The 26,926-nt window shown below is 57.1% G+C and overlaps 7 protein-coding genes across 7 annotated transcripts; all 7 read left to right on the top strand.

Moving 5' to 3' along the window:
• Positions 1-149: 149 nt before the first annotated feature.
• Positions 150-501, top strand: LOC116794178 (feather keratin B-4-like). Its single transcript, XM_032702615.1, has one exon. The coding sequence runs from the start codon at positions 160-162 to the stop codon at positions 499-501; it is 342 nt and encodes a 113-aa protein (XP_032558506.1). The 5' UTR covers positions 150-159.
• A 2,954-nt stretch (positions 502-3,455) lies between these two features.
• On the top strand, positions 3,456-4,084 carry LOC116794144 (feather keratin B-4-like). Its single transcript, XM_032702519.1, has 2 exons — positions 3,456-3,480; positions 3,723-4,084. Exon 2 carries the CDS (start codon positions 3,743-3,745, stop codon positions 4,082-4,084), a length of 342 nt encoding a protein of 113 aa, XP_032558410.1. The 5' UTR covers positions 3,456-3,480; positions 3,723-3,742.
• Positions 4,085-7,447: 3,363 nt separating this feature from the next.
• On the top strand, positions 7,448-8,198 carry LOC116794077 (feather keratin B-4-like). The gene is made up of 2 exons (XM_032702413.1): positions 7,448-7,595; positions 7,840-8,198. Exon 2 carries the CDS (start codon positions 7,860-7,862, stop codon positions 8,196-8,198), a length of 339 nt encoding a protein of 112 aa, XP_032558304.1. The 5' UTR covers positions 7,448-7,595; positions 7,840-7,859.
• Positions 8,199-10,799: 2,601 nt separating this feature from the next.
• Positions 10,800-11,484, top strand: LOC116794044 (feather keratin B-4-like). Its single transcript, XM_032702365.1, has 2 exons — positions 10,800-10,881; positions 11,126-11,484. Exon 2 carries the CDS (start codon positions 11,146-11,148, stop codon positions 11,482-11,484), a length of 339 nt encoding a protein of 112 aa, XP_032558256.1. The 5' UTR covers positions 10,800-10,881; positions 11,126-11,145.
• A 2,602-nt stretch (positions 11,485-14,086) lies between these two features.
• Positions 14,087-14,769, top strand: LOC116794035 (feather keratin B-4-like). Its single transcript, XM_032702355.1, has 2 exons — positions 14,087-14,168; positions 14,408-14,769. Exon 2 carries the CDS (start codon positions 14,428-14,430, stop codon positions 14,767-14,769), a length of 342 nt encoding a protein of 113 aa, XP_032558246.1. The 5' UTR covers positions 14,087-14,168; positions 14,408-14,427.
• A 6,039-nt stretch (positions 14,770-20,808) lies between these two features.
• LOC116793892 (feather keratin B-4-like) lies at positions 20,809-25,097 on the top strand. The gene is made up of 2 exons (XM_032702092.1): positions 20,809-20,911; positions 24,736-25,097. Exon 2 carries the CDS (start codon positions 24,756-24,758, stop codon positions 25,095-25,097), a length of 342 nt encoding a protein of 113 aa, XP_032557983.1. The 5' UTR covers positions 20,809-20,911; positions 24,736-24,755.
• LOC116794011 (feather keratin B-4-like) lies at positions 21,160-21,512 on the top strand. Its single transcript, XM_032702324.1, has one exon. The coding sequence runs from the start codon at positions 21,171-21,173 to the stop codon at positions 21,510-21,512; it is 342 nt and encodes a 113-aa protein (XP_032558215.1). The 5' UTR covers positions 21,160-21,170.
• Positions 25,098-26,926: the final 1,829 nt, after the last annotated feature.

The raw sequence follows: 26,926 nt of genomic DNA, 5'->3' as shown, positions 1-26,926 counted from the left end.
GCCTCCCCACAGCCCCACACCAGCCTCCCCACTCACCAGCCCTCCTGCAACACCGCCCCGAGCACCCCCACCGCCCGCACCTGCCTCACACCCCTCTCTGCTCTCACCTTCTCTGACCTTCTCTTGCCTGCCCTCCCAGGGACCCTCCACACCACACCCATGGCCTGCTACGACCTCTGCCGCCCCTGCGGACCCACCCCGCTGGCCAACAGCTGCAACGAGCCCTGTGTCAGGCAGTGCCAGGACTCCACCGTCCTCATCCAGCCCTCCCCCGTCCGCGTCACCTTCCCAGGGCCCATCATGACCTCCTTCCCCCAGACCTCCTTCGTCGGATCCACCGCAGGGGCTGCCCTGGGCACGGAGCTCAACGTCCAGGGACAGCCCATCTCCGGCGGCTTTGGGGCCGCAGGCTACGGCCTGGGCTATGGCCGTGGCTTTGGCTACGGCCTGGGAGGACTGGGCTGTGGCCTGGCAGGCCTGGGCTGCTCCAGCACCTGCTGAGGCTCCTTGCCACCACAGCTGACACCCCCTGCACCTGCCCTTCTCACTCTTGCACCAATATCTCCTGCAAGCAAAGCACCTCACCTGATGGTCGCCCTACTTGCACCTCACACCTTCTCCCTTCCATTGGCTGCTCCTTTCTTTTTACTCTTTTGTCTCAATAAAGTTCTCCTGCATCACAGCCTCTCATGACTCCTTTGCATTTTTTCTCCCAGTGGTCTCACAAACTCCCTTGGCACAAAGCCAGGCCTCAACAGGCCATTGGGGTGGGTACACAAGAGCCACAAAACCCTTCTTAACAACTAGGACACCACCAACAACACACAGACTGGTACAGCTTGAGGGTCCTTTCTGAGCAGGGGACCAGCCCATCTCCTGCTACACCAAAGGCTTCCACACAACACTGCTCTTACCTGTGCACGCCACACCAAGGGCTCTGGCATCCAGCACACACTGCACAAACTATTCCCCAGCAGGACTCCTCAACCCTGCCAGCAGACAGAGCCATGAAATCCTCCTGTTAGGCAGGAATTCTTCAGTGTAGCTGCTTCAACCCCCTGCGCAAGCAGGGCCAGCCTGAGCGGGCTTTCCAGGACCATGTGCAGTTCAGCTTTAGATCTCCCAGGATACAGGACCCACCAGCTCTTCCACTCTGTCAACACCCACACACTGAAGAAGGCTTGACTTCCTTTCCAATGGAATTCCACCTCTTGTCGCCTGGGCAAGGGCTTCTTGTCCTGCACCAGTGCACTGCTGACAAGGGCTGGGCTCCCTCAGCTTCATTCCCTGCCAGCAGGGATTTACACACTGATGACACCCCCAATCTGTCCTTGTCCCCTGGCAGTCCAAGTCCTCTCAGATTCACCTCTATGAAAAATCCTCCAGAAAATTCTGTATCTTGGTGTCCCTGTTCTGGTCTTCTGCCCCAGAAACAGGACTTGGCATCTTTGCTCACTGAACTCCAGGAGATTCCTCCATGGTCGGGACATCAGGTCGCTCCCTCAGCACTCCAGGCTTCACCCCACCTTTCCCCAGGGACTATTGCACACCCAGTCAAACAACCCCCCTCTCTGGGGGATCCCTGAGACCCCCGCACTCCCTGGCACCCCCAGCCCAGCCCTGCACTGGCCCAGCTGCCTCTTGCCTGCCAGGCCCTGCAGCCCCAGCAACGCCCAGACACACATCCCCTTCCTGCCTCCCCTCCTCTTCCTCCCCAACACCTCTGCTGCCCTGGGGACAACCCTCAGCACACTCAGCTCCCCTGCATTTCGGCAGCTGCTGCCACTCAGCACAGCTCCTGGCAGGCTGCAATCAGCCCAACTCAGCCCCACTGAGCAAAGGCAGGCACAGAAGATGCAGGGAACTGCAAACCTGTCCCTCTGTCCGGAGCACCTGGAAAATTGGGCACAAGATCCTACAGGGTGGAACTGGAAGGCACTGAAAGGACAACGCAACCATCAGGAACAGTCAGGGTGGGCTCACTAAGGGAAAGTCTCTCCTGCCTCATTTCATATCCTCCTGTGTTTATGCCCCTCCACTCACACACGAAGGGAATGTGGTGGATGCACTTGGTTGGGCTTTTAGTCAGCTTGATGCTCCTGTCCCTCACTGCAGCCTCCTGGACAAGACACTTGTCCAGCTGTGGAGGAGCAGCACAGGCAGCCCTGGGGGAAGCCCTGGGGGATGACAGAGCTCCAAGGGGGACAGTGACTGGGGCTCCATCTGCCTGCTGACCCATCCCCAGCGCTGGGCCCCAGGGCTCCAGGGCAGCGCCACTTCTCTCCCACATTTTGAGCCATGCTCTGCAAGCAGCACAAGTGGCCAGCAAGAGACAAAACCATCGGGCAGCCACTGTCCCCTGCAAATTGCCCTCTCCTGAAGGCTCTTCTTTGCCCCTGGCAGTGTGGTCCGAATACAGGAAGGGATGGAAATGGTGTAAAACCAAAGCTCCAGCCTGGAAGGTTCAGAACATCAGCTCCCCCAAAACAGCTCCTGAAGCAGATCTTGAAGCAGTAGCTGCACTGCTGAGGATTTCATGCTTCCCCGGGTCCTACAGGAACACCCACACCATGGCAGAGGAGTAAAGAGGAGCCCACTGACCTTCTACTAGCAATTATTGCATTTGGCTCAGAGCTGCAAGATAGCAAAACTTACAGGTTCAAAAAAACCTTATGACAAAAATACAGAATACGTAACTTAAGGTCATAGACCAGCCTGGGCAAAAAAAACTATCCAGCCTGAGTTTCCTCTTTGGTCACTGGATTATTCATGAGCTGAAGAAACACGGTTTAAATGACAGAATCTGCTGTTGGGCAACTTTAGGAAATCCAAATGGAACATAACAGTGTGTAAGAGCTCACCCTGACAAACCTTGAGTTTTCCAGATCATCCCTCTGGATCCTGTTCAAGACAGGGGGAGAATGAGCTCTCCTTCAGCCATCAGGAAGTGCTCCCAGGCACCATGACCTTTCCAGGCTACAGAAGAGTGACCTCCCAGGAACAAAAAGCAGTTTCCTCAGCATTCCTGGGTGCAGTAACATGATTTATGTACATTCAGTCACACAGAAGAGGGTTCACTCTGCACAACGGAACCACAAACCACAGCACACGAGTGTCATGAGGTAAACTCACTAATGACACCTCTGCCTCCAAAGCTTCTCTCAGGTGTACAAACCTGCCTGAAATGCACTTCCCATGAACATCCTCCCAATTACAGCTCAACCTCAAAAGTTGCTGCCAAGGTCAGATGGACACAGCCTCAAGAGCAGGACATGACACTGAAGAGCTGGGGACGGATAACAGCGTCCAGCTCAGGAGTCACCAGGTTGGGCCAGGAGGGAGCTGCTGCCTTAGAAATGCCCCAAGGGCTGGGCCAAGGCTGTGCCGCCCCTGCAGGAGCAGCATAAAAGCCGGCCCAGCACCTCTCTCCCTCCCACCCTTCTCCTGACGCCTTCTCCTGCCTTCTCTGCCCACAACCAGGTGAGCCTCCAGCCCCTCACAACCCCCTCCTGCTCCTGACACAACGCCCCCCGGCCCCTCTCGCCCAGCACGCTCTGCCCCAGCCTCAGCAGCCCTCACGCCTCCCCACAGCCCACACCAGCCTCCCCACTCACCAGCCCTCCTGCAACACCGCCCCGAGCACCCCCACCGCCCGCAGCTGCCTCACACCCCTCTCTGCTCTCACCTTCTCTGCTCTGCTCTTCTCTTGCCTGCCCTCCCAGGGCCCCTCCACACCACACCCATGGCCTGCTACGACCTCTGCCGCCCCTGCGGACCCACCCCGCTGGCCAACAGCTGCAACGAGCCCTGTGTCAGGCAGTGCCAGGACTCCACCGTCCTCATCCAGCCCTCCCCCGTCCGCGTCACCTTCCCAGGGCCCATCATGACCTCCTTCCCCCAGAGCTCCTTCGTCGGATCCACCGCAGGGGCTGCCCTGGGCACGGAGCTCAACGTCCAGGGACAGCCCATCTCCGGCGGCTTTGGGGCCGCAGGCTACGGCCTGGGCTATGGCCGTGGCTTTGGCTACGGCCTGGGAGGACTGGGCTGTGGCCTGGCAGGCCTGGGCTGCTCCGGCACCTGCTGAGGCTCCTTGACACCACAGCTGACACCCTCTGCACCTGCCCTTCTCACTCTTGCACCAATATCTCCTGCAAGCGAAGCACCTCACCTGATGGTCGCCCTACTTGCACCTCACACCGCATCCCTCCCATTTATTCCTCTTGTCTTTTCACTTGTTTGACTCAATAAAGTTCTTCTGCATCAAAGCCTGAGACGCCTCTTCCTTTTTAATTCTACCAGGGCTTTCGAACTTCACCCCCTACACAGCCAGGCCTCAATAGGCCAGCGGGGTAAGTGGAAAAGGGGCACAAGACCCCTCCTAGGAAATATGTCACCACCACCACCACCAGCAGCAGAACTAACTGGCTCCTGAGGGTCTGTCACAAAGTTACACCAGCTCATCACTCATTACACTGAGGCTTTGACATGACAACACTCCCTGGGACACCCCAACCCTTTCCTCCCACCCCAAACACCTCCAGTCCCTCTTACACCATCTCCCCTCACAGCCACGGCCCAGGACCACCCACACAAGGCCCCATGTCCTTGTCCCCTCCTGCACCAAGGACTTTAGGGAACACATGCACGCTGTCCAGCTCACCACCCACCCTTCCATGGGGTCCTCAGCTCACCCAGCTCTGGCTCCTTGTTGCACTGTCCCTCTGGCTGCACGCTCCCCATTCCTCCTGCCTGGGAGTCCCCACACCAGGATCTCACCTTGTTGTGGGTCTTTAACTGATCCCTGGTGGAGATGCCCCGGCCACCATCCCCTGCTCACTGCAGGGCCCCACAGGGAATCATTCAGGGGGTCTCTGCACCACCAGGCTCCCTCTCCAGGGGCCCTGCATCACCTGTGCATGTGACCCCAAGCCCCCATCCCTCTGCTCTCAGGTCCCACAGCAAGTCCCCTTTGTGAGGTCACCGTCACTGGGGATTCCTCAGGCACAGCCTGGAGACCTTGGAACCAGGCGCAGGGACAAGCCTGGGACCCTGCTCTGCTGACAACTTGGGGCTCTGTGGGGTTGGGGTTGATCTTTGCAGGACACCAAGTGCTCACGAAGCCCCTCTCTCAGTCCCTTCCCTCCAGTGCACAAAACAGAGAAGAAGATGGAGAAAGGCTCCTGACTGGAGTTAAGGACAGGGAGATCAGTCACCAATCACCATTGTGGGCAAAACAGACTCCACTCAGGGAAATTCATTTCATTCCTTAAAAATCCAACCATTGAGTAAGATAATGGGACAGAAAAACAAACCATAAATACCCTTCCTTCACCCCTCCCTTCAGCCAGGCTCAACTTCACTCCCCAGTTCTCTGCCCCCTCTCCCCAAGTGCCTCAGGGCGATGGACAAGGTGGCTTGGGCTCACTTCATCCCACCTTGGTTTTGCTCTTCCTTCCTCCTCACACTCTGCCCCTGCTCCAGCGTGGGCTCCATCCCACACACACAGTCTCCAACGGGGGCCTTCCCATGGGCTGCATTTCCATACAAACGGCTCCAGCCTGGCTCCCTCCCACGGGCTCAGGCCTTAGGAACACGCTGCTCCAACGTGGCTCTGGAGGGGCTCCCAAGTTCTGCCAACAAACCTCCTCCATGGTGGGCTCCTCTCTCCATGGGGCCACAGGTCCTGCCAGGAGCCTGCTCCACCTCGCCCTCCCCACGGCCTCACAGCCTCTTTGGGCACTCCCTGGCTCTGCTGGCAGCTCCTCCAGGGGCTGCAGCTGCATCTCTGCTCCACCCTGCACCTCCAGGGGCTGTGAGGGGACAGCCTCACCCACCATGCTCTGCTCCATGGGCTGCACAGCACATTCTGCTACAGCCCCTGGCCCACCTCCTCCCCTCCCTTTGCTCTGCCCTTCATCACCCCAGACTTCTTCCTCTCCCATGTTTTCTCTCCTCTCTTCCAGCTCCTCTTGAGCACTAATTGTGCCCCTTTCAGAACAGGCTGTGATCACAGATGGGCTGCATCATCCACGATTGCCTCTGCTTTGTCCAGTGGCTGATCCAACATGGAGCCAGTGGGAACTTGCTGTGTCAGACACCAGGGAAGCTTCTGGAACCTTCTCACAGAAGCCACACCTGCAGAACTCTTGAGACCAAAACCTTGTCAGCTGAACCTCATACACTCAGATACAACCTTAGCAACAGTAGAGGAAACCAGGCCCCCAGAGAGCACATCCAGTGGGCAAGGCTGAGCCTAAAACCAGGCTGTGTGAGCTGGGAGAAAGCTGGACAGGAATCCAACAAAATGGAAGGAGAAGCCCCTCACACCCAGCACAAACTCTTCTGTGGACGCTCGTCTTTTACCAGAGCACAAGCCCTGTGACCCCAAAGGGTGAACTTGCTGACACCAGAGCACAGCCAGTGACAAAGGCCAGGCTCAAAGACAGGCTCAGTGAGCTGGCAGTGAGGCTGGAAGGAATGAATGGGATTGAAGGGGCAGCCCCTCACACCCGGCACGGCTGCACAGCCCAGACCAGCCCCACAGGGCTGAGGGGGAATGGGGCCCCTCTAAACAACTCACCCACAAACCACAGCCCCCAAGGGACACAGGGTGACCTCACTGATGACACCCCACCTCTCCAGTGCTTTCCTCACATTTGACAAATGCCCTGACGCCCATATTTCATGTAAATCCTCCCAAGAACCAATTCATCAAAGCTGCCACCAAGGTCAGATGGACGCGGCCTCAAGGGCAGGACATGGAATGACAGAATTCCACAAAGAAACATCTGCAAAATGACAGAAGAGGAGAGGGGAGCCCAGTGACCATCCACTAGTAATTATAGTTTTTGCTCACAGGTACAGGATGTTACAACTTAGAAGTTATACATTGTGAAATCTCATGTAGAATAAGGGAATTGGGGTCACAGACCAGCCTGGGCAAAAAGGGATGGAGCCCAGTTGGGTCTTTGTTTATTGTATTTCTTCAGGAGCTCAAGAAATAAAGTTTCAATCACCAAGTCCCTTGGCATGAAAATTTAAGAAATCCAAACACACCATAGGAATAGAACCGGACCAGCCTGAATTCAACCTAAACAGCCTCAAGTTTTCCAGGTCCTCTCTCTTGATCTCGATCACAATTCCAGGCGAGGAACACTCTTTCATCCCTCAAGAATTGCTCCAAAGGACTATGACCTTTCCAAGTTGATGGAGAGGGACCTCCCCAGGACATCAAATGACTCCCTCAGCATTCCTGGGTGCGACACAATGACTGATGGACATGCAGCACAAAGAAGAGGTGGCCAAGTCAGCAAAAGCACCCACAAACCACAGCACACGAGGGCCACAAAATCACCTCACTGATGACATCACACCTCTCCCGGGCTCAGGTTGTTTATTCAGCCAACAATCCAATCCTCCTACACATCCAACAATCCAACCCTCCCAAATCCCAGCTCCTCAAAGGTGCCGCCAGCTGACAGGGCTGGGCCAAGGCTGTGCCGCCCCTGCGGGAGCAGCATAAAAGCCGGCCCAGCGCCTCTCTCCCTCCCACCCTTCTCCTCAAGCCTTCTCCTGCCTTCTCTGCCCACAACCAGGTGAGCCTCCAGCCCCTCACAACCCCCTCCTGCTCCTGACACAACGCCCCCCTGGCCCCTCTCGCCCAGCACGCTCTGCCCCAGCCTCAGCAGCCCTCACGCCTCCCCACAGCCCCACACCAGCCTCCCCACTCACCAGCCCTCCTGCAACACCGCCCCGAGCACCCCCACCGCCCGCACCTGCCTCACACCCCTCTCTGCTCTCACCTTCTCTTCTCTGCTCTTCTCTTGCCTGCCCTCCCAGGGCCCCTCCACACCACACCCATGGCCTGCTACGACCTCTGCCGCCCCTGCGGACCCACCCCGCTGGCCAACAGCTGCAACGAGCCCTGTGTCAGGCAGTGCCAGGACTCCACCGTCCTCATCCAGCCCTCCCCCGTCCGCGTCACCTTCCCAGGGCCCATCATGACCTCCTTCCCCCAGAGTTCCTTCGTCGGATCCACCGCAGGGGCTGCCCTGGGCACGGAGCTCAACGTCCAGGGACAGCCCATCTCCGGCGGCTTTGGGGCCGCAGGCTACGGCCTGGGCTATGGCCGTGGCTTTGGCTACGGCCTGGGAGGACTGGGCTGCTACGCCAACAGGGGCTGCTACGGCACCTGCTGAGGCCCCAAACAACTGACCCAACACTAGCAACCCACCACCTGCAAGTCACCACATGGAACAGGGATTCATCTCCATCCCAAGGCTGTCCAATGGGCTCAGCACTTCCAGCTCCTGCTCTCAGGGCTCCAACCAAGGAAGCAGCCAAGGGCCCAGCCCGCACTGCCTGCAAACATGGCCCAGCTCCCTCCTCCTCTTCTCCCCCTTCCTTCTCTCCAGCACCCCTTCGGCTCTGGCCAGTCCCCTCTGCTGCAAACACCTTCTCACAAGCCACACACCAGCGGCCACCTCCGCTGGGCTACTCCCAACAAGGGGAGCAGCAAGACCTCAGGACTCTGCAAAAATCCCCTGCAAGGGAAGGACCTCGGCTGATGATTGCCCTACTTGCACCTCAGACAGGATCCCTTCCCCTGGCTGCTCCTGCCTTTTCACTCTTTAGTCTCAATAAAGTTCTCCTGCATCACAGCCTCTGATGACTCCTGTTTATTTTTTCTTTCACTAGTCTCACAACATCACCTGACACAAGGTCAGGGATCAACAGGCCCTGGGTAAGGTGGAACAGGGCCACAGGACCAATTTAAACAAATGTGCCACCAGCACTAACACACAGACTGGCCCAGGGTGGGGGACTTTCCAGAACATGGCACAAACCCATCACCTGCTACACCAAAGGCTTCCACACAACAACACTCTTACCTGTGCACACCACACCAAAGGCACTGTGGGCCAGCACACACTGCACAAACTCTCTTCCCCAGCAGGACTCTTCAGTCCTCCCAGTAAACCTCCTGGCTGGCAGAAACTCTGCAGAGCAAGTGCCTGGCTGAGATCAAGAAGTGTTTGGAAAATGCTCTCAGAGACATGGTGGGATTCTTGAGGTGTCCTGTGCAGGGCTGGGAATTGCACTCCATCATCCTCATGGGTCCCTTCCAACTCACAATATGCCATGATTCTCTAACCTAAATGCAAAAGACCTCTTAGTCCAACCATTCCCCCAGCACAGCCAAAGCCACCACTTCACCCCTGTCCCCAAGTGCCACATCTACAAGGCTTTTACATCCCTCCAGGGATGGGGACTCCACCACTGCCCTGGGCAGCCTGTGCCAAAAACCGACAACCCTTCCCAGGAAGCAATTTTCCCACATAGGCAACTCTACCTCCCCTGGGGCAAGTTGAGCCTTTTCCTCTCCTCCCATGGCTTGGGAGCAGGGAGACAACACTGACACTCTCCTTGCTCTGAGCCCCATTCGGGGAACTCCAGAGAGCAACCAGGTCACCCCTCTCTTTCAGAAAATTAAACATTCCCAGTTTCTGCCACTGCTCCTCAAGTGTCTTCTTCTTATCCTTCACTGCTTTCCCTTCCCACGTGTCCCAGCACTGGACCCCACAGTGGCACCTTGCTGGGCCCAGCTCAGACCAGCGCTATGGAGGAACCAACACCAGACTTTGGGGAGCACGGGAGGCATCCCGGAATCACAGGGACTGCTTTCCCAATCCCAACGGGAAAGGCCAGACATAGAGACAGGCTGGGAGAGATGGAAGCAAAGAGGGGAGGGAATGAATGCGATGGAAGGGACAGCTCCTCATGTCTGGTCCAGCTAAAAAGCTCCAGAGCAGCCTGACAGGGCTGGGATGCTTTGGGGCACCTCCTCACAACACACCCCCAAACCACAGCACACCAGGGACACGGGGGGACCTCACTCATCACACCCCACCTCTCCAAAGCTTTGCTCACATCTTCAGCCCTCCCTGACACCCACCATCAACTCCAGCCTTTGGCCTCTAATGCTCACAATTAAAACCTGCTGCCAAGGTCAGATGGACACGGCCTCAAGGGCAGGACACGGAATCACAGAATTCCACAAAGCAATGTCCGCACCATGACACAAGAGGAGAGAGGAGCCCACTGAACAATCACTAGGAATTATAATTTTTTAGTCACAGGTACAGGAGGTTACAACTTACAGGTTAAAAGTTAGGAAACCTCATGGCTTGAAGGTGGAAGAAGGGAAGTGATGCCACAGACCAGCCAGGGCAAAAAGGGATTGAGCCCCATTGGGCCTTTGTTTATTGTATTTCTTCAGGAGGTCAAGAAATAGAGTTTAAATGACCAAGTACCTTGTCAAGAAAATTTCAGAAATCCAAATGGACCATTGGAATGGAACCTGACCAGCCTGAATTCAGCTTGAACAGCCTCAAGTTTTCCAGGTCCTCTCTCTTGATCTCAATCACCATTCCAGGGAATGAGCTCTCTCTCATCCCTCAAGAAGTGCTCCAAAGGACTATGACCTGAAAAGTTGATGGAGAGTGACCTCCTCAAGACATCAAATGGCTCCCTCAGCATTCCTGGGTACGACACAATGACTGATGGACATCCAGTCACACAAAACAAGAGGGGGCCCAGTCAGCACAAAGCAGCCACAAACCACAGTACATGAGGACCACAGAATCACCTCACTGATGACATCACACCTCTCCTGGGCTCGGGTTGTTTCTTCAGCTCTCCCTGACACACATCCAACAATCCAACCCGCCCAAATCCCAACTCCTCAAAGCTACCGCCAGCTGACAGTGCTGGGCCAAGGCTGCGCCGCCCCTGCGGGAGCAGCATAAAAGCCGGTCCAGCACCTCTCTCCCTCCCACCCTTCTCCTCAAGCCTTCTCCTGCCTTCTCTGCCCACAACCAGGTGAGCCTCCAGCCCCTCACAACCCCCTCCTGCTCCTGACACAACGCCCCCCTGGCCCCTCTCGCCCAGCACGCTCTGCCCCAGCCTCAGCAGCCCTCACGCCTCCCCACAGCCCCACACCAGCCTCCCCACTCACCAGCCCTCCTGCAACACCGCCCCGAGCACCCCCACCGCCCGCACCTGCCTCACACCCCTCTCTGCTCTCACCTTCTCTTCTCTGCTCTTCTCTTGCCTGCCCTCCCAGGGCCCCTCCACACCACACCCATGGCCTGCTACGACCTCTGCCGCCCCTGCGGACCCACCCCGCTGGCCAACAGCTGCAACGAGCCCTGTGTCAGGCAGTGCCAGGACTCCACCGTCCTCATCCAGCCCTCCCCCGTCCGCGTCACCTTCCCAGGGCCCATCATGACCTCCTTCCCCCAGACCTCCTTCGTTGGATCCACCGCAGGGGCTGCCCTGGGCACGGAGCTCAACGTCCAGGGACAGCCCATCTCCGGCGGCTTTGGGGCCGCAGGCTACGGCCTGGGCTATGGCCGTGGCTTTGGCTACGGCCTGGGAGGACTGGGCTGCTACGCCAACAGGGGCTGCTACGGCACCTGCTGAGGCCCCAAACAACTGACCCAACACTAGCAACCCACCACCTGCAAGTCACCACATGGAACAGGGATTCATCTCCATCCCAAGGCTGTCCAATGGGCTCAGCACTTCCAGCTCCTGCTCTCAGGGCTCCAACCAAGGAAGCAGCCAAGGGCCCAGCCCGCACTGCCTGCAAACATGGCCCAGCTCCCTCCTCCTCTTCTCCCCCTTCCTTCTCTCCAGCACCCCTTCGGCTCTGGCCAGTCCCCTCTGCTGCAAACACCTTCTCACAAGCCACACACCAGCGGCCACCTCCGCTGGGCTACTCCCAACAAGGGGAGCAGCAAGACCTCAGGACTCTGCAAAAATCCCCTGCAAGGGAAGGACCTCGGCTGATGATTGCCCTACTTGCACCTCAGACAGGATCCCTTCCCCTGGCTGCTCCTGCCTTTTCACTCTTTAGTCTCAATAAAGTTCTCCTGCATCACAGCCTCTGATGACTCCTGTTTATTTTTTCTTTCACTAGTCTCACAACATCACCTGACACAAGGTCAGGGATCAACAGGCCCTGGGTAAGGTGGAACAGGGCCACAGGACCAATTTAAACAAATGTGCCACCAGCACTAACACACAGACTGGCCCAGGGTGGGGGACTTTCCAGAACATGGCACAAACCCATCACCTGCTACACCAAAGGCTTCCACACAACAACACTCTTACCTGTGCACACCACACCAAAGGCACTGTGGGCCAGCACACACTGCACAAACTCTCTTCCCCAGCAGGACTCTTCAGCCCTCCCAGTAAACCTCCTGGCTGGCAGAAACTCTGCAGAGCAAGTGCCTGGCTGAGATCAAGAAGTGTTTGGAAAATGCTCTCAGAGACATGGTGGGATTCTTGAGGTGTCCTGTGCAGGGCTGGGAATTGCACTCCATCATCCTCATGGGTCCCTTCCAACTCACAATATGCCATGATTCTCTAACCTAAATGCAAAAGACCTCTTAGTCCAACCATTCCCCCAGCACAGCCAAAGCCACCACTTCACCCCTGTCCCCAAGTGCCACATCTACAAGGCTTTTACATCCCTCCAGGGATGGGGACTCCACCACTGCCCTGGGCAGCCTGTGCCAAAAACCGACAACCCTTCCCAGGAAGCAATTTTCCCACATAGGCAACTCTACCTCCCCTGGGGCAAGTTGAGCCTTTTCCTCTCCTCCCATGGCTTGGGAGCAGGGAGACAACACTGACACTCTCCTTGCTCTGAGCCCCATTCGGGGAACTCCAGAGAGCAACCAGGTCACCCCTCTCTTTCAGAAAATTAAACATTCCCAGTTTCTGCCACTGCTCCTCAAGTGTCTTCTTCTTATCCTTCACTGCTTTCCCTTCCCACGTGTCCCAGCACTGGGACCCCACAGTGGCACCTTGCTGGGCCCAGCTCAGACCAGCGCTATGGAGGAACCAACACAAGACTTTGGGGAGCACGGGAGGCATCCCGGAATCACAGGGACTGCTTTCCCAATCCCAACGGGAAAGGCCAGACATAGAGACAGGCTGGGAGAGATGGAAGCAAAGAGGGGAGGGAATGAATGCTATGGAAGGGACAGCTCCTCATGTCTGGTCCAGCTAAAAAGCTCCAGAGCAGCCTGACAGGGCTGGGATGCTTTGGGGCACCTCCTCACAACACACCCCCAAACCACAGCACACCAGGGACACGGGGGGACCTCACTCATCACACCCCACCTCTCCAAAGCTTTGCTCACATCTTCAGCCCTCCCTGACACCCACCATCAACTCCAGCCTTTGGCCTCTAATGCTCACAATTAAAACCTGCTGCCAAGGTCAGATGGACACGGCCTCAAGGGCAGGACACGGAATCACAGAATTCCACAAAGCAATGTCCGCACCATGACACAAGAGGAGAGAGGAGCCCACTGAACAATCACTAGGAATTATAATTTTTTAGTCACAGGTACAGGAGGTTACAACTTACAGGTTAAAAGTTAGGAAACCTCATGGCTTGAAGGTGGAAGAAGGGAAGTGATGCCACAGACCAGCCAGGGCAAAAAGGGATTGAGCCCCATTGGGCCTTTGTTTATTGTATTTCTTCAGGAGGTCAAGAAATAGAGTTTAAATGACCAAGTACCTTGTCAAGAAAATTTCAGAAATCCAAATGGACCATTGGAATGGAACCTGACCAGCCTGAATTCAGCTTGAACAGCCTCAAGTTTTCCAGGTCCTCTCTCTTGATCTCAATCACCATTCCAGGGAATGAGCTCTCTCTCATCCCTCAAGAAGTGCTCCAAAGGACTATGACCTGAAAAGTTGATGGAGAGTGACCTCCTCAAGACATCAAATGGCTCCCTCAGCATTCCTGGGTACGACACAATGACTGATGGACATCCAGTCACACAAAACAAGAGGGGGCCCAGTCAGCACAAAGCAGCCACAAACCACAGTACATGAGGACCACAGAATCACCTCACTGATGACATCACACCTCTCCTGGGCTCGGGTTGTTTCTTCAGCTCTCCCTGACACACATCCAACAATCCAACCCGCCCAAATCCCAACTCCTCAAAGCTACCGCCAGCTGACAGTGCTGGGCCAAGGCTGCGCCGCCCCTGCGGGAGCAGCATAAAAGCCGGTCCAGCACCTCTCTCCCTCCCACCCTTCTCCTCAAGCCTTCTCCTGCCTTCTCTGCCCACAACCAGGTGAGCCTCCAGCCCCTCACAACCCCCTCCTGCTCCTGACACAACGGCCCCCTGGCCCCTCTCGCCCAGCACGCTCTGCCCCAGCCTCAGCAGCCCTCACGCCTCCCCACAGCCCCACACCAGCCTCCCCACTCACCAGCCCTCCTGCAACACCGCCCCGAGCACCCCCACCGCCCGCACCTGCCTCACACCCCTCTCTGCTCTCACCTTCTCTCACCTTCTCTTGCCTGCCCTCCCAGGGCCCCTCCACACCACACCCATGGCCTGCTACGACCTCTGCCGCCCCTGCGGACCCACCCCGCTGGCCAACAGCTGCAACGAGCCCTGTGTCAGGCAGTGCCAGGACTCCACCGTCCTCATCCAGCCCTCCCCCGTCCGCGTCACCTTCCCAGGGCCCATCATGACCTCCTTCCCCCAGAGCTCCTTCGTTGGATCCACCGCAGGGGCTGCCCTGGGCACGGAGCTCAACGTCCAGGGACAGCCCATCTCCGGCGGCTTTGGGGCCAGAGGCTACGGCCTGGGCTATGGCCGTGGCTTTGGCTACGGCCTGGGAGGACTGGGCTGTGGCCTGGCAGGCCTGGGCTGCTCCGGCACCTGCTGAGGCTCCGTGACACCACAGCTGACACCCCCTGCACCTGCCCTTCTCACTCTTGCACCAATATCTCCTGCAAGCACCTCACCTGATGGTCGCCCTACTTGCACCTCTCACCTCGTCCATCCCGCTCCCTGCTCCTGTCTCTTCACTCCTTTGACTCAATAAAATTCTCCTGCATCAAAGTCTCTCAGGCCTCCTCCTTTTTCATTCCAATGCTTTTACATCCTCACTTGGCACAAGGCCAGGGCTCTACAGCCAGTGAGAATCAGGAAAAAGGCCACAACACCTTTCTTAGCAAATCTGTCACCAGCACTAACACAGACGGGCAATGGAACAGGGGTGGAGGGGCCCTGCCAGAACGTGGCACAAACCCATCACCTGCTACACCAAAGGCTTCCACACAACAAGGCTCTCCTGCACACGCCTCTGTCAAAGTCTCTCTGGGCCAGCACACACTGCACAAACTCGCTTCCCCACCACGACTCTTCAACCTGCCCAGCACAGACACAACATCACCCACTTGGCCAGGATGCACTGCGAGTGCTTCAACCCTCCTGCTCAAACAAACCCAGCAAGAGCAGCTTGGCCAGGACCATGGCCAGTTCAGCGTTACATCTCCAGGCACACAGACTCCACCTCCTCTGCCACTCTCTGACCTCCCTCACACAGAACAAGGCTTGTCTGCTTTGTCCCTGCAATTCCAACTGTTTCCCTTGTGTCCATGGCCCCTTGTCCTGCCCGTGTGTTCTGCTGACAAGAGCTGGGCTCCCTCCACTTCAGTCTCTGCCAGCAGGGATTCACACACACTCATGACACTCCCCTGGCCAGCCTTCTCTCCTGCCACTCCCAGCTCTCTCAGCCTCTCCTCTAGCCAACATCCTCCGGCCTCTTTAGAATCTTGATGGTCCTCAACTGCTCTGCATTCCCCAAGTCCATCAGCTTCTTCCACTGGAGAGCCCAGCACTGCCCACACACCTCACATGGCACATCCCCAGTGCTGAGGAGGCAGCAAGAGTCACCTCCCACTGCTTGCTCACACCTTTCCCAATTCTGACCTGCAGACTTGTGGCCCCTTTTCTCACACTGGTACATGACCATCTCCTTGGCCGTTTCTTCTCCACCAGGCACACAAAGACTTCATCTGATTAGACAGGAATTTTATGGAAAGCATTTGTCAAATTAGCCCCCAGACATTCCTCCTATCTGGGTTGACCCCTCCCCACAATCAGGACTTTACCCCTGCCCTTGCTCAACTCCAGGACGTGGCCATGGCCATGACCACTCATGTTTGCAGTCTTGGCCCAATGGATGCAGCTCCTGGGCTCCAGCACTGCACACTTGTTCCCATCTGCACTTTGGGACACTCAGCCCAAGGCTCTGGGCCCAGCCCTGCACACACTTCTCACCCCAACACACTGGGCACTGACACAGCCCCGCCTTGTTTGCATTCTCTGGGATCATGCAATGCTTGTGGCCAACAGCCCAGGACACCTCCAAAGCCTCTTCCTGCCCATCAGACAGAAAAGATGCCCAGAGGAGAGACCTCAGTCCCTGCCACTTAGCCCAGGACAGGGCCCAAAAGGCCCCAGCTATCCAAACCTTAAAAGCAGGAGGGGCACCAAAACCCCCCCAGAGCACAGTCAGCAGGAAAAGTCAGGTCCAGTGTCAGGCTTAGCCAGGTGGAAGCAAAGGGGAGAGGAATGGAAGGGGAGGGAAGGGGCAACACGTGTTGCCTGAGCAGCCTGACAGGGCTGGGATGCTTTGGGGCACCTCCTCACAGCACACCCCAAACCACAGCACATCAGGAACACGGGAGGATCTCACTCATCACACCCCACCTCTCCAAAGCTTTGCTCACATCTTCAGCCCTCCCTAACACGCACCATCAGCTCCAGCCTTTGCCCTCTAATGCTCACAATTAAAATCTGCTGCCAAGGTCAGATGGACACGGCCTCAAGGGCAGGACATGGAAGCACAGAATTCCACAAAGGAATGCCTTTCTTGTGACAGAGGAGGAGAGAGAAGCATGCCAACTTGCCTCTAGTAAACATAGTTATTTGCTCCCAGCTACAGGATGTTACAACCTATTAGTTTTCTTACAACTTATACCTTATGGAACCTCATGGCTTGAATGCGGAAGGAGGGAATTGATGCCACAGAGCAGCCTGGCCAAAAAGGGATTGAGCCCTGTTGGGTCTTTGTTTATTGCATTTCTTAATCAAGCCACAAAACACAATTTAAATGACCAAGTGAAAATTTCAAAAATCCAAATGGATCACAACAATGGAACAAGTTCAGCCTGAGCAGCCTCTGGGTTTCCAGGTCCTCTCTCTTGATCCCATTCCAGAGACAAGGGCAGCAGTTCTCCTTCATCCATCAGGAAGGGCTCCCAGGGACTGTGACCTTTCTAAGGCATTGGAGACTGTCCTCCTCAGGACATCAAATGGCTCCCTCAGCATTCCTGGGTGCAACACATTGACTGATGGACATCCAGTCACACAGAACAAGAGGATCAACAATTCTCAACACATCCACAAACCACAGCACACGAGGGACACGGGGTGACCTCACTGATGACATCACACCTCACCTGGGCTCAGGTTGTTTATTTGGCCCTCCCTGACACACATCCAACAATCCAATCCTCCAAAAAACCAACTCATCAAAGGTGCCGCCAGCTGACAGGGCTGGGCCAAGGCTGTGCCGCCCCTGCGGGAGCAGCATAAAAGCCGGCCCAGCGCCTCTCTCCCTCACAGCCTTCTCCTCAAGCCTTCTCCTGCCTTCTCTGCCCACAACCAGGTGAGCCTCCAGCCCCACACAACACCCTCCTGCTCCTAACACAACGCCCCCCTGGCCCCTCTCGCCCAGCACGCTCTGCCCCAGCCTCAGCAGCCCTCACGCCTCCCCACAGCCCCACACCAGCCTCCCCACTGACCAGCCCTCCTGCAACACCGCCCCGAGCACCCCCACCGCCCGCACCTGCCTCACACCCCTCTCTGCTCTCACCTTCTCTCACCTTCTCTTGCCTGCCCTCCCAGGGCCCCTCCACACCACACCCATGGCCTGCTACGACCTCTGCCGCCCCTGCGGACCCACCCCGCTGGCCAACAGCTGCAACGAGCCCTGTGTCAGGCAGTGCCAGGACTCCACCGTCCTCATCCAGCCCTCCCCCGTCCGCGTCACCTTCCCAGGGCCCATCATGACCTCCTTCCCCCAGAGCTCCTTCGTTGGATCCACCGCAGGGGCTGCCCTGGGCACGGAGCTCAACGTCCAGGGACAGCCCATCTCCGGCGGCTTTGGGGCCGCAGGCTACGGCCTGGGCTATGGCCGTGGCTTTGGCTACGGCCTGGGAGGCCTGGGCTGCTACGCCAACAGGGGCTGCTACGGCACCTGCTGAGGGCTACCAATAACACCCTTCATGCCACAAGCTCGGGCTCTGGCAAAATCTGCTACAACAAAATTACCTCAGCTGATGGTCGCCCTACTGCACCTCACACCAGATCCCTTCCACTGTCTTCTCTGCCCTTTCACTCTTTTTCTCAATAAAGTTCTACTGCAGCAAAACAGCACATGCCTCCTCATCCTTTTTTCTTCGAAGCCTCCTACAACTTCATTTGCCACAGAGCTCTGGCACCAGATGCCATCAGATGGGTGGAAAAGAAACCAACTGTCTCCTAGGAAATTTTTCACAAGGATCAACAGAGACTGGTACACAAGGGCCTTCCACAATGGGACACAAACTCTTCCCTTGCCCAAACACAGCCTTGGGCACACCACTCACACCTCACACACAAACTCCCAGTCTGGGCTGCCTTCAGTCTCCAGGGACACCGGGGGCTCCAGCCCTTCATCATCCCCAAGGCTCTACTCTGCAGCCCACCAACACGTCCCTGCTTTCCTTCTCCTCAGGCTCCCAGAGCTGAACACACAAGTCCAGTCTCACCAGAAAGGAGCAGAGGGGCACAATCCCCTCCCTCTCCCTGCTGCACACACTGTGGCCATGAGCCCAGCACACGGGAGCTTTCTGGGCTGCCAGGACACATTCCTGGCTCCCAGTCAGTTCTTCACCCACCAATACTCTCCAAGTCTTCTCCACAGGGATGCTCTCAAACCAGCCACCACCAGCCTGGAGCCTTGTTAGGGACTGACACAACTCACAAGCTCTTGGACCTGTTGAATTCCATGAGGATCACACAGGTCCTCCTTCCCAGTCTGTCCAGGCCCCTCTGGTTGCCATCCCTTCCCTCTCGACAACCAACCACAACACTCAGCTTGGTGTCCTCCACAGTCTTGCAGAGCTTGCACTTAATCCATGATCCTGATGGAAATGGGGTAGGTCAAACCTCCAGTGTGCAAGGTTCAGAACATCAGAGCAGGACAGACGAGGAGAGAGAAGCACATTGACCTTCCTCTGGTAATGACAGGTTTTTCCTCACAAGAAAAAGATATTAAAAATTAGGGCTTATAAGTTATGAACCCTTATGGCCTGAATGGTGAACCAGTGAACTGATGTCACAGACCAGCCTGGACAAGAAGGGACCAAGCCCACTCTGTTGTTTCTTTCTTGCTTTTCTTACTGAGGTCACGAAATACAGTTTCAAAGAGAGAGTATCATGTCCTGTAAATCTGAGAGATCCCAAGGGACTGTAACCCTGGGAATGAGGGCAGCCTGACACATGCCAGTTCTCCAGGGAGTCACTGCTGCTCTTCCTCCACAAACCAAGCCAGGAGCTCTCTTTCAGCCCTCAGGAAGCGCTCCCAGGCACTGGCACCAGGAGCAGCTGATGGCAAGAGGAGCAGAGTGGCCTCCCCAGCACATCAGGCAGCTCCCTCAGCATTCCTGGCTGCAGCACCTCAGGCCCTGAGGGCACAGTTGCACCCAGTGACACAGCAAACCTTCCTCCAGGGCTTCCCCTTGTCCAGCAACACTCCCTGCTCGCCTGACAAACCCCCTGCAAACTCTGCCCTGGGCTCCAGGGGGGCAGCTCTGTCTGGGAGCCTTTGGGGCCTCATCTTCACAAGGTCCCCACAAACCACAGCACATGAGGGACATGGGGTGACCTCACTGATGACACCATCAATTTCCTTGGCCTTTTTGTTTATTCAGCCTTCCCTGACACAGATCCAACCATCCAACCCTCCCAAACCCCAACTCATCAAAGCTGCCACCAAGGTCAGATGGACACGGCCTCAAGGGCAGGACATGGAATCACACAATTCCACAAAACCACAGCACGTGAGTGACATCAGGTGACCTCACAGAGGACACCCCACCTCTCCTGGGCAGTATCTGCACCTCCCAAGTGCCCCCACAAGCACATTCCATGCACAACCTCCCAAATACCAACTCTCCCTTCAAAGCTGCCACCACAAGGACACGTCTGCAAGAGGAGGACACGCAAAGGGAGCACTGTGGAAAGGAAAACACACCCCACCTCACCCACTCAGTGGCTCACCTTGGCCTACAAGGAGCTCATGTTGCTCAAGCAGCACCTGCCTTTCACAAACACATCATGGCTGGGCCTGATCCCCTCTCTGTCCTGCAACTGCCATGGGATGGCACTCAAGGTGACCTGCTCCAGAACCTTCCCCAGCACTCAGGTCAGACTGAAAGGCCTGTAGTTCCCCACACCCTCTTTCCAGCCTGCTTTGGATGCGTCACTGGGGAGCACAAACCCTGTGACCCGGGCTGTAAACGAGCCCATCCCAGAGCAAACCCAGTGAGAAAGGCCCGACCTAAGGACAGGCTGAGGCAGCTGGGAGAAAGGTGGGGAAGGAGCAAATACAATGGAAGGGGCAGCTCCTCAACCCCAGCACACCTCCAAAGCCAAAGCAAGCTGGCAGGGCTGTGAGGAAATGGGGCCTCTCCTCACAACACACCCACAAACCACAGCACACGAGGGACACGGGGTGACCTCACTGATGACACCTTACTTCTCCAGCGCTTTGCTCATGTCTCCAAAATGCCACAACACTGAAATTCCATGAAAATGCTCCCAAATCCCAACTCAGCAAAGGTGCCGCCAGCTGACAGTGCTGGGCCAAGGCTGTGCCACCCCTGCGGGAGCAGCATAAAAGCCGGCCCAGTGCCTCTCTCCCTCCCACCCTTCTCCTCAAGCCTTCTCCTGCCTTCTCTGCCCACAACCAGGTGAGCCTCCAGCCCCTCACAACCCCCTCCTGCTCCTGACACAACGCCCCCCTGGCCCCTCTCGGCCAGCACGCTCTGCCCCAGCCTCAGCAGCCCTCACGCCTCCCCACAGCCCCACACCAGCCTCCCCACTGACCAGCCCTCCTGCAACACCGCCCCGAGCACCCCCACCGCCTGCAGCTGCCTCACACCCCTCTCTGCTCTCACCTTCTCTGACCTTCTCTTGCCTGCCCTCCCAGGGACCCTCCACACCACACCCATGGCCTGCTACGACCTCTGCCGCCCCTGCGGACCCACCCCGCTGGCCAACAGCTGCAACGAGCCCTGTGTCAGGCAGTGCCAGGACTCCACCGTCCTCATCCAGCCCTCCCCCGTCCGCGTCACCTTCCCAGGGCCCATCATGACCTCCTTCCCCCAGAGCTCCTTCGTTGGATCCACCGCAGGGGCTGCCCTGGGCACGGAGCTCAACGTCCAGGGACAGCCCATCTCCGGCGGCTTTGGGGCCGCAGGCTACGGCCTGGGCTATGGCCGTGGCTTTGGCTACGGCCTGGGAGGCCTGGGCTGTGGCCTGGCAGGCCTGGGCTGCTCCAGCACCTGCTGAGGCTCCTTGCCACCACAGCTGACACCCCCTGCACCTGCCCTTCTCACTCTTGCACCAATATCTCCTGCAAGCAAAGCACCTCACCTGATGGTCGCCCTACTTGCACCTCACACCTTCTCCCTTCCATTGGCTGCTCCTTTCTTTTTACTCTTTTGTCTCAATAAAGTTCTCCTGCATCACAGCCTCTCATGACTCCTTTGCATTTTTTCTCCCAGTGGTCTCACAAACTCCCTTGGCACAAAGCCAGGCCTCAACAGGCCATTGGGGTGGGTACACAAGAGCCACAAAACCCTTCTTAACAACTAGGACACCACCAACAACACACAGACTGGTACAGCTTGAGGGTCCTTTCTGAGCAGGGGACCAGCCCATCTCCTGCTACACCAAAGGCTTCCACACAACACTGCTCTTACCTGTGCACGCCACACCAAGGGCTCTGGCATCCAGCACACACTGCACAAACTATTCCCCAGCAGGACTCCTCAACCCTGCCAGCAGACAGAGCCATGAAATCCTCCTGTTAGGCAGGAATTCTTCAGTGTAGCTGCTTCAACCCCCTGCGCAAGCAGGGCCAGCCTGAGCGGGCTTTCCAGGACCATGTGCAGTTCAGCTTTAGATCTCCCAGGATACAGGACCCACCAGCTCTTCCACTCTGTCAACACCCACACACTGAAGAAGGCTTGACTTCCTTTCCAATGGAATTCCACCTCTTGTCGCCTGGGCAAGGGCTTCTTGTCCTGCACCAGTGCACTGCTGACAAGGGCTGGGCTCCCTCAGCTTCATTCCCTGCCAGCAGGGATTTACACACTGATGACACCCCCAATCTGTCCTTGTCCCCTGGCAGTCCAAGTCCTCTCAGATTCACCTCTATGAAAAATCCTCCAGAAAATTCTGTATCTTGGTGTCCCTGTTCTGGTCTTCTGCCCCAGAAACAGGACTTGGCATCTTTGCTCACTGAACTCCAGGAGATTCCTCCATGGTCGGGACATCAGGTCGCTCCCTCAGCACTCCAGGCTTCACCCCACCTTTCCCCAGGGACTATTGCACACCCAGTCAAACAACCCCCCTCTCTGGGGGATCCCTGAGACCCCCGCACTCCCTGGCACCCCCAGCCCAGCCCTGCACTGGCCCAGCTGCCTCTTGCCTGCCAGGCCCTGCAGCCCCAGCAACGCCCAGACACACATCCCCTTCCTGCCTCCCCTCCTCTTCCTCCCCAACACCTCTGCTGCCCTGGGGGACAACCCTCAGCACACTCAGCTCCCCTGCATTTCGGCAGCTGCTGCCACTCAGCACAGCTCCTGGCAGGCTGCAATCAGCCCAACTCAGCCCCACTGAGCAAAGGCAGGCACAGAAGATGCAGGGAACTGCAAACCTGTCCCTCTGTCCGGAGCACCTGGAAAATTGGGCACAAGATCCTACAGGGTGGAACTGGAAGGCACTGAAAGGACAACGCAACCATCAGGAACAGTCAGGGTGGGCTCACTAAGGGAAAGTCTCTCCTGCCTCATTTCATATCCTCCTGTGTTTATGCCCCTCCACTCACACACGAAGGGAATGTGGTGGATGCACTTGGTTGGGCTTTTAGTCAGCTTGATGCTCCTGTCCCTCACTGCAGCCTCCTGGACAAGACACTTGTCCAGCTGTGGAGGAGCAGCACAGGCAGCCCTGGGGGAAGCCCTGGGGGATGACAGAGCTCCAAGGGGGACAGTGACTGGGGCTCCATCTGCCTGCTGACCCATCCCCAGCGCTGGGCCCCAGGGCTCCAGGGCAGCGCCACTTCTCTCCCACATTTTGAGCCATGCTCTGCAAGCAGCACAAGTGGCCAGCAAGAGACAAAAACCATCGGGCAGCCACTGTCCCCTGCAAATTGCCCTCTCCTGAAGGCTCTTCTTTGCCCCTGGCAGTGTGGTCCGAATACAGGAAGGGATGGAAATGGTGTAAAACCAAAGCTCCAGCCTGGAAGGTTCAGAACATCAGCTCCCCCAAAACAGCTCCTGAAGCAGATCTTGAAGCAGTAGCTGCACTGCTGAGGATTTCATGCTTCCCCGGGTCCTACAGGAACACCCACACCATGGCAGAGGAGTAAAGAGGAGCCCACTGACCTTCTACTAGCAATTATTGCATTTGGCTCAGAGCTGCAAGATAGCAAAACTTACAGGTTCAAAAAAACCTTATGACAAAAATACAGAATACGTAACTTAAGGTCATAGACCAGCCTGGGCAAAAAAACTATCCAGCCTGAGTTTCCTCTTTGGTCACTGGATTATTCATGAGCTGAAGAAACACGGTTTAAATGACAGAATCTGCTGTTGGGCAACTTTAGGAAATCCAAATGGAACATAACAGTGTGTAAGAGCTCACCCTGACAAACCTTGAGTTTTCCAGATCATCCCTCTGGATCCTGTTCAAGACAGGGGGAGAATGAGCTCTCCTTCAGCCATCAGGAAGTGCTCCCAGGCACCATGACCTTTCCAGGCTACAGAAGAGTGACCTCCCAGGAACAAAAAGCAGTTTCCTCAGCATTCCTGGGTGCAGTAACATGATTTATGTACATTCAGTCACACAGAAGAGGGTTCACTCTGCACAACGGAACCACAAACCACAGCACACGAGTGTCATGAGGTAAACTCACTAATGACACCTCTGCCTCCAAAGCTTCTCTCAGGTGTACAAACCTGCCTGAAATGCACTTCCCATGAACATCCTCCCAATTACAGCTCAACCTCAAAAGTTGCTGCCAAGGTCAGATGGACACAGCCTCAAGAGCAGGACATGACACTGAAGAGCTGGGGACGGATAACAGCGTCCAGCTCAGGAGTCACCAGGTTGGGCCAGGAGGGAGCTGCTGCCTTAGAAATGCCCCAAGGGCTGGGCCAAGGCTGTGCCGCCCCTGCAGGAGCAGCATAAAAGCCGGCCCAGCACCTCTCTCCCTCCCACCCTTCTCCTGACGCCTTCTCCTGCCTTCTCTGCCCACAACCAGGTGAGCCTCCAGCCCCTCACAACCCCCTCCTGCTCCTGACACAACGCCCCCCGGCCCCTCTCGCCCAGCACGCTCTGCCCCAGCCTCAGCAGCCCTCACGCCTCCCCACAGCCCCACACCAGCCTCCCCACTCACCAGCCCTCCTGCAACACCGCCCCGAGCACCCCCACCGCCCGCAGCTGCCTCACACCCCTCTCTGCTCTCACCTTCTCTGCTCTGCTCTTCTCTTGCCTGCCCTCCCAGGGCCCCTCCACACCACACCCATGGCCTGCTACGACCTCTGCCACCCCTGCGGACCCACCCCGCTGGCCAACAGCTGCAACGAGCCCTGTGTCAGGCAGTGCCAGGACTCCACCGTCCTCATCCAGCCCTCCCCCGTCCGCGTCACCTTCCCAGGGCCCATCATGACCTCCTTCCCCCAGAGCTCCGCCGTCGGATCCACCGCAGGGGCTGCCCTGGGCACGGAGCTCAACGTCCAGGGACAGCCCATCTCCGGCGGCTTTGGGGCCGCAGGCTACGGCCTGGGCTATGGCCGTGGCTTTGGCTACGGCCTGGGAGGACTGGGCTGTGGCCTGGCAGGCCTGGGCTGCTCCGGCACCTGCTGAGGCTCCTTGACACCACAGCTGACACCCTCTGCACCTGCCCTTCTCACTCTTGCACCAATATCTCCTGCAAGCGAAGCACCTCACCTGATGGTCGCCCTACTTGCACCTCACACCGCATCCCTCCCATTTATTCCTCTTGTCTTTTCACTTGTTTGACTCAATAAAGTTCTTCTGCATCAAAGCCTGAGACGCCTCTTCCTTTTTAATTCTACCAGGGCTTTCGAACTTCACCCCCTACACAGCCAGGCCTCAATAGGCCAGCGGGGTAAGTGGAAAAGGGGCACAAGACCCCTCCTAGGAAATATGTCACCACCACCACCACCAGCAGCAGAACTAACTGGCTCCTGAGGGTCTGTCACAAAGTTACACCAGCTCATCACTCATTACACTGAGGCTTTGACATGACAACACTCCCTGGGACACCCCAACCCTTTCCTCCCACCCCAAACACCTCCAGTCCCTCTTACACCGTCTCCCCTCACAGCCACGGCCCAGGACCACCCACACAAGGCCCCATGTCCTTGTCCCCTCCTGCACCAAGGACTTTAGGGAACACATGCACGCTGTCCAGCTCACCACCCACCCTTCCATGGGGTCCTCAGCTCACCCAGCTCTGGCTCCTTGTTGCACTGTCCCTCTGGCTGCACGCTCCCCATTCCTCCTGCCTGGGAGTCCCCACACCAGGATCTCACCTTGTTGTGGGTCTTTAACTGATCCCTGGTGGAGATGCCCCGGCCACCATCCCCTGCTCACTGCAGGGCCCCACAGGGAATCATTCAGGGGGTCTCTGCACCACCAGGCTCCCTCTCCAGGGGCCCTGCATCACCTGTGCATGTGACCCCAAGCCCCCATCCCTCTGCTCTCAGGTCCCACAGCAAGTCCCCTTTGTGAGGTCACCGTCACTGGGGATTCCTCAGGCACAGCCTGGAGACCTTGGAACCAGGGGCAGGGACAAGCCTGGGACCCTGCTCTGCTGACAACTTGGGGCTCTGTGGGGTTGGGGTTGATCTTTGCAGGACACCAAGTGCTCACGAAGCCCCTCTCTCAGTCCCTTCCCTCCAGTGCACAAAACAGAGAAGAAGATGGAGAAAGGCTCCTGAGTGGAGTTAAGGACAGGGAGATCAGTCACCAATCACCATTGTGGGCAAAACAGACTCCACCCAGGGAAATTCATTTCATTCCTTAAAAATCCAACCATTGAGTAAGATGATGGGACAGAAAAACAAACCATAAATACCCTTCCTTCACCCCTCCCTTCAGCCAGGCTCAACTTCACTCCCCAGTCCTCTGCCCCCTCTCCCCAAGTGGCTCAGGGCGATGGACAAGGTGGCTTGGGCTCACTTCATCCCATGTTGGTTTTGCTCTTCCTTCCTCCTCACACTCTGCCCCTGCTCCAGCGTGGGCTCCATCCCACACACACAGTCTCCAACGGGGGCCTTCCCATGGGCTGCATTTCCATACAAACGGCTCCAGCCTGGTTCCCTCCCGCGGGGTCAGGCCTTAGGAACACGCTGCTCCAACGTGGCTCTCGAGGGGCTCCCAAGTTCTGCCAACAAACCTCCTCCATGGTGGGCTCCTCTCTCCATGGGGCCACAGGTCCTGCCAGGAGCCTGCTCCAGCTCGCCCTCCCCACGGCCTCACAGCCTCTTTGGGCACTCCCTGGCTCTGCTGGCAGCTCCTCCAGGGGCTGCAGCTGCATCTCTGCTCCACCCTGCACCTCCAGGGGCTGCGGGGGGACAGCCTCACCCACCATGCTCTGCTCCACGGGATGCACAGCACATTCTGCTACAGCCCCTGGCCCACCTCCTCCCCTCCCTCTGCACTGCCCT

This window comes from Chiroxiphia lanceolata, chromosome 1 (assembly GCF_009829145.1).
Source record: "Chiroxiphia lanceolata isolate bChiLan1 chromosome 1, bChiLan1.pri, whole genome shotgun sequence".
Taxonomy (NCBI): domain Eukaryota; kingdom Metazoa; phylum Chordata; class Aves; order Passeriformes; family Pipridae; genus Chiroxiphia; species Chiroxiphia lanceolata.
Note: the sequence above shows the minus strand (reverse complement) of the source record. Positions and strands in the feature narration are given on the sequence as shown.

Coding starts and splice junctions, on each gene's coding strand:
- LOC116794178 (XM_032702615.1), top strand. CDS start 160: ATGGCCTGCTACGACCTCTGCCGCCCCTGCGGACCCACCCCGCTGGCC.
- LOC116794144 (XM_032702519.1), top strand. CDS start 3,743: ATGGCCTGCTACGACCTCTGCCGCCCCTGCGGACCCACCCCGCTGGCC.
- LOC116794077 (XM_032702413.1), top strand. CDS start 7,860: ATGGCCTGCTACGACCTCTGCCGCCCCTGCGGACCCACCCCGCTGGCC.
- LOC116794044 (XM_032702365.1), top strand. CDS start 11,146: ATGGCCTGCTACGACCTCTGCCGCCCCTGCGGACCCACCCCGCTGGCC.
- LOC116794035 (XM_032702355.1), top strand. CDS start 14,428: ATGGCCTGCTACGACCTCTGCCGCCCCTGCGGACCCACCCCGCTGGCC.
- LOC116794011 (XM_032702324.1), top strand. CDS start 21,171: ATGGCCTGCTACGACCTCTGCCGCCCCTGCGGACCCACCCCGCTGGCC.
- LOC116793892 (XM_032702092.1), top strand. CDS start 24,756: ATGGCCTGCTACGACCTCTGCCACCCCTGCGGACCCACCCCGCTGGCC.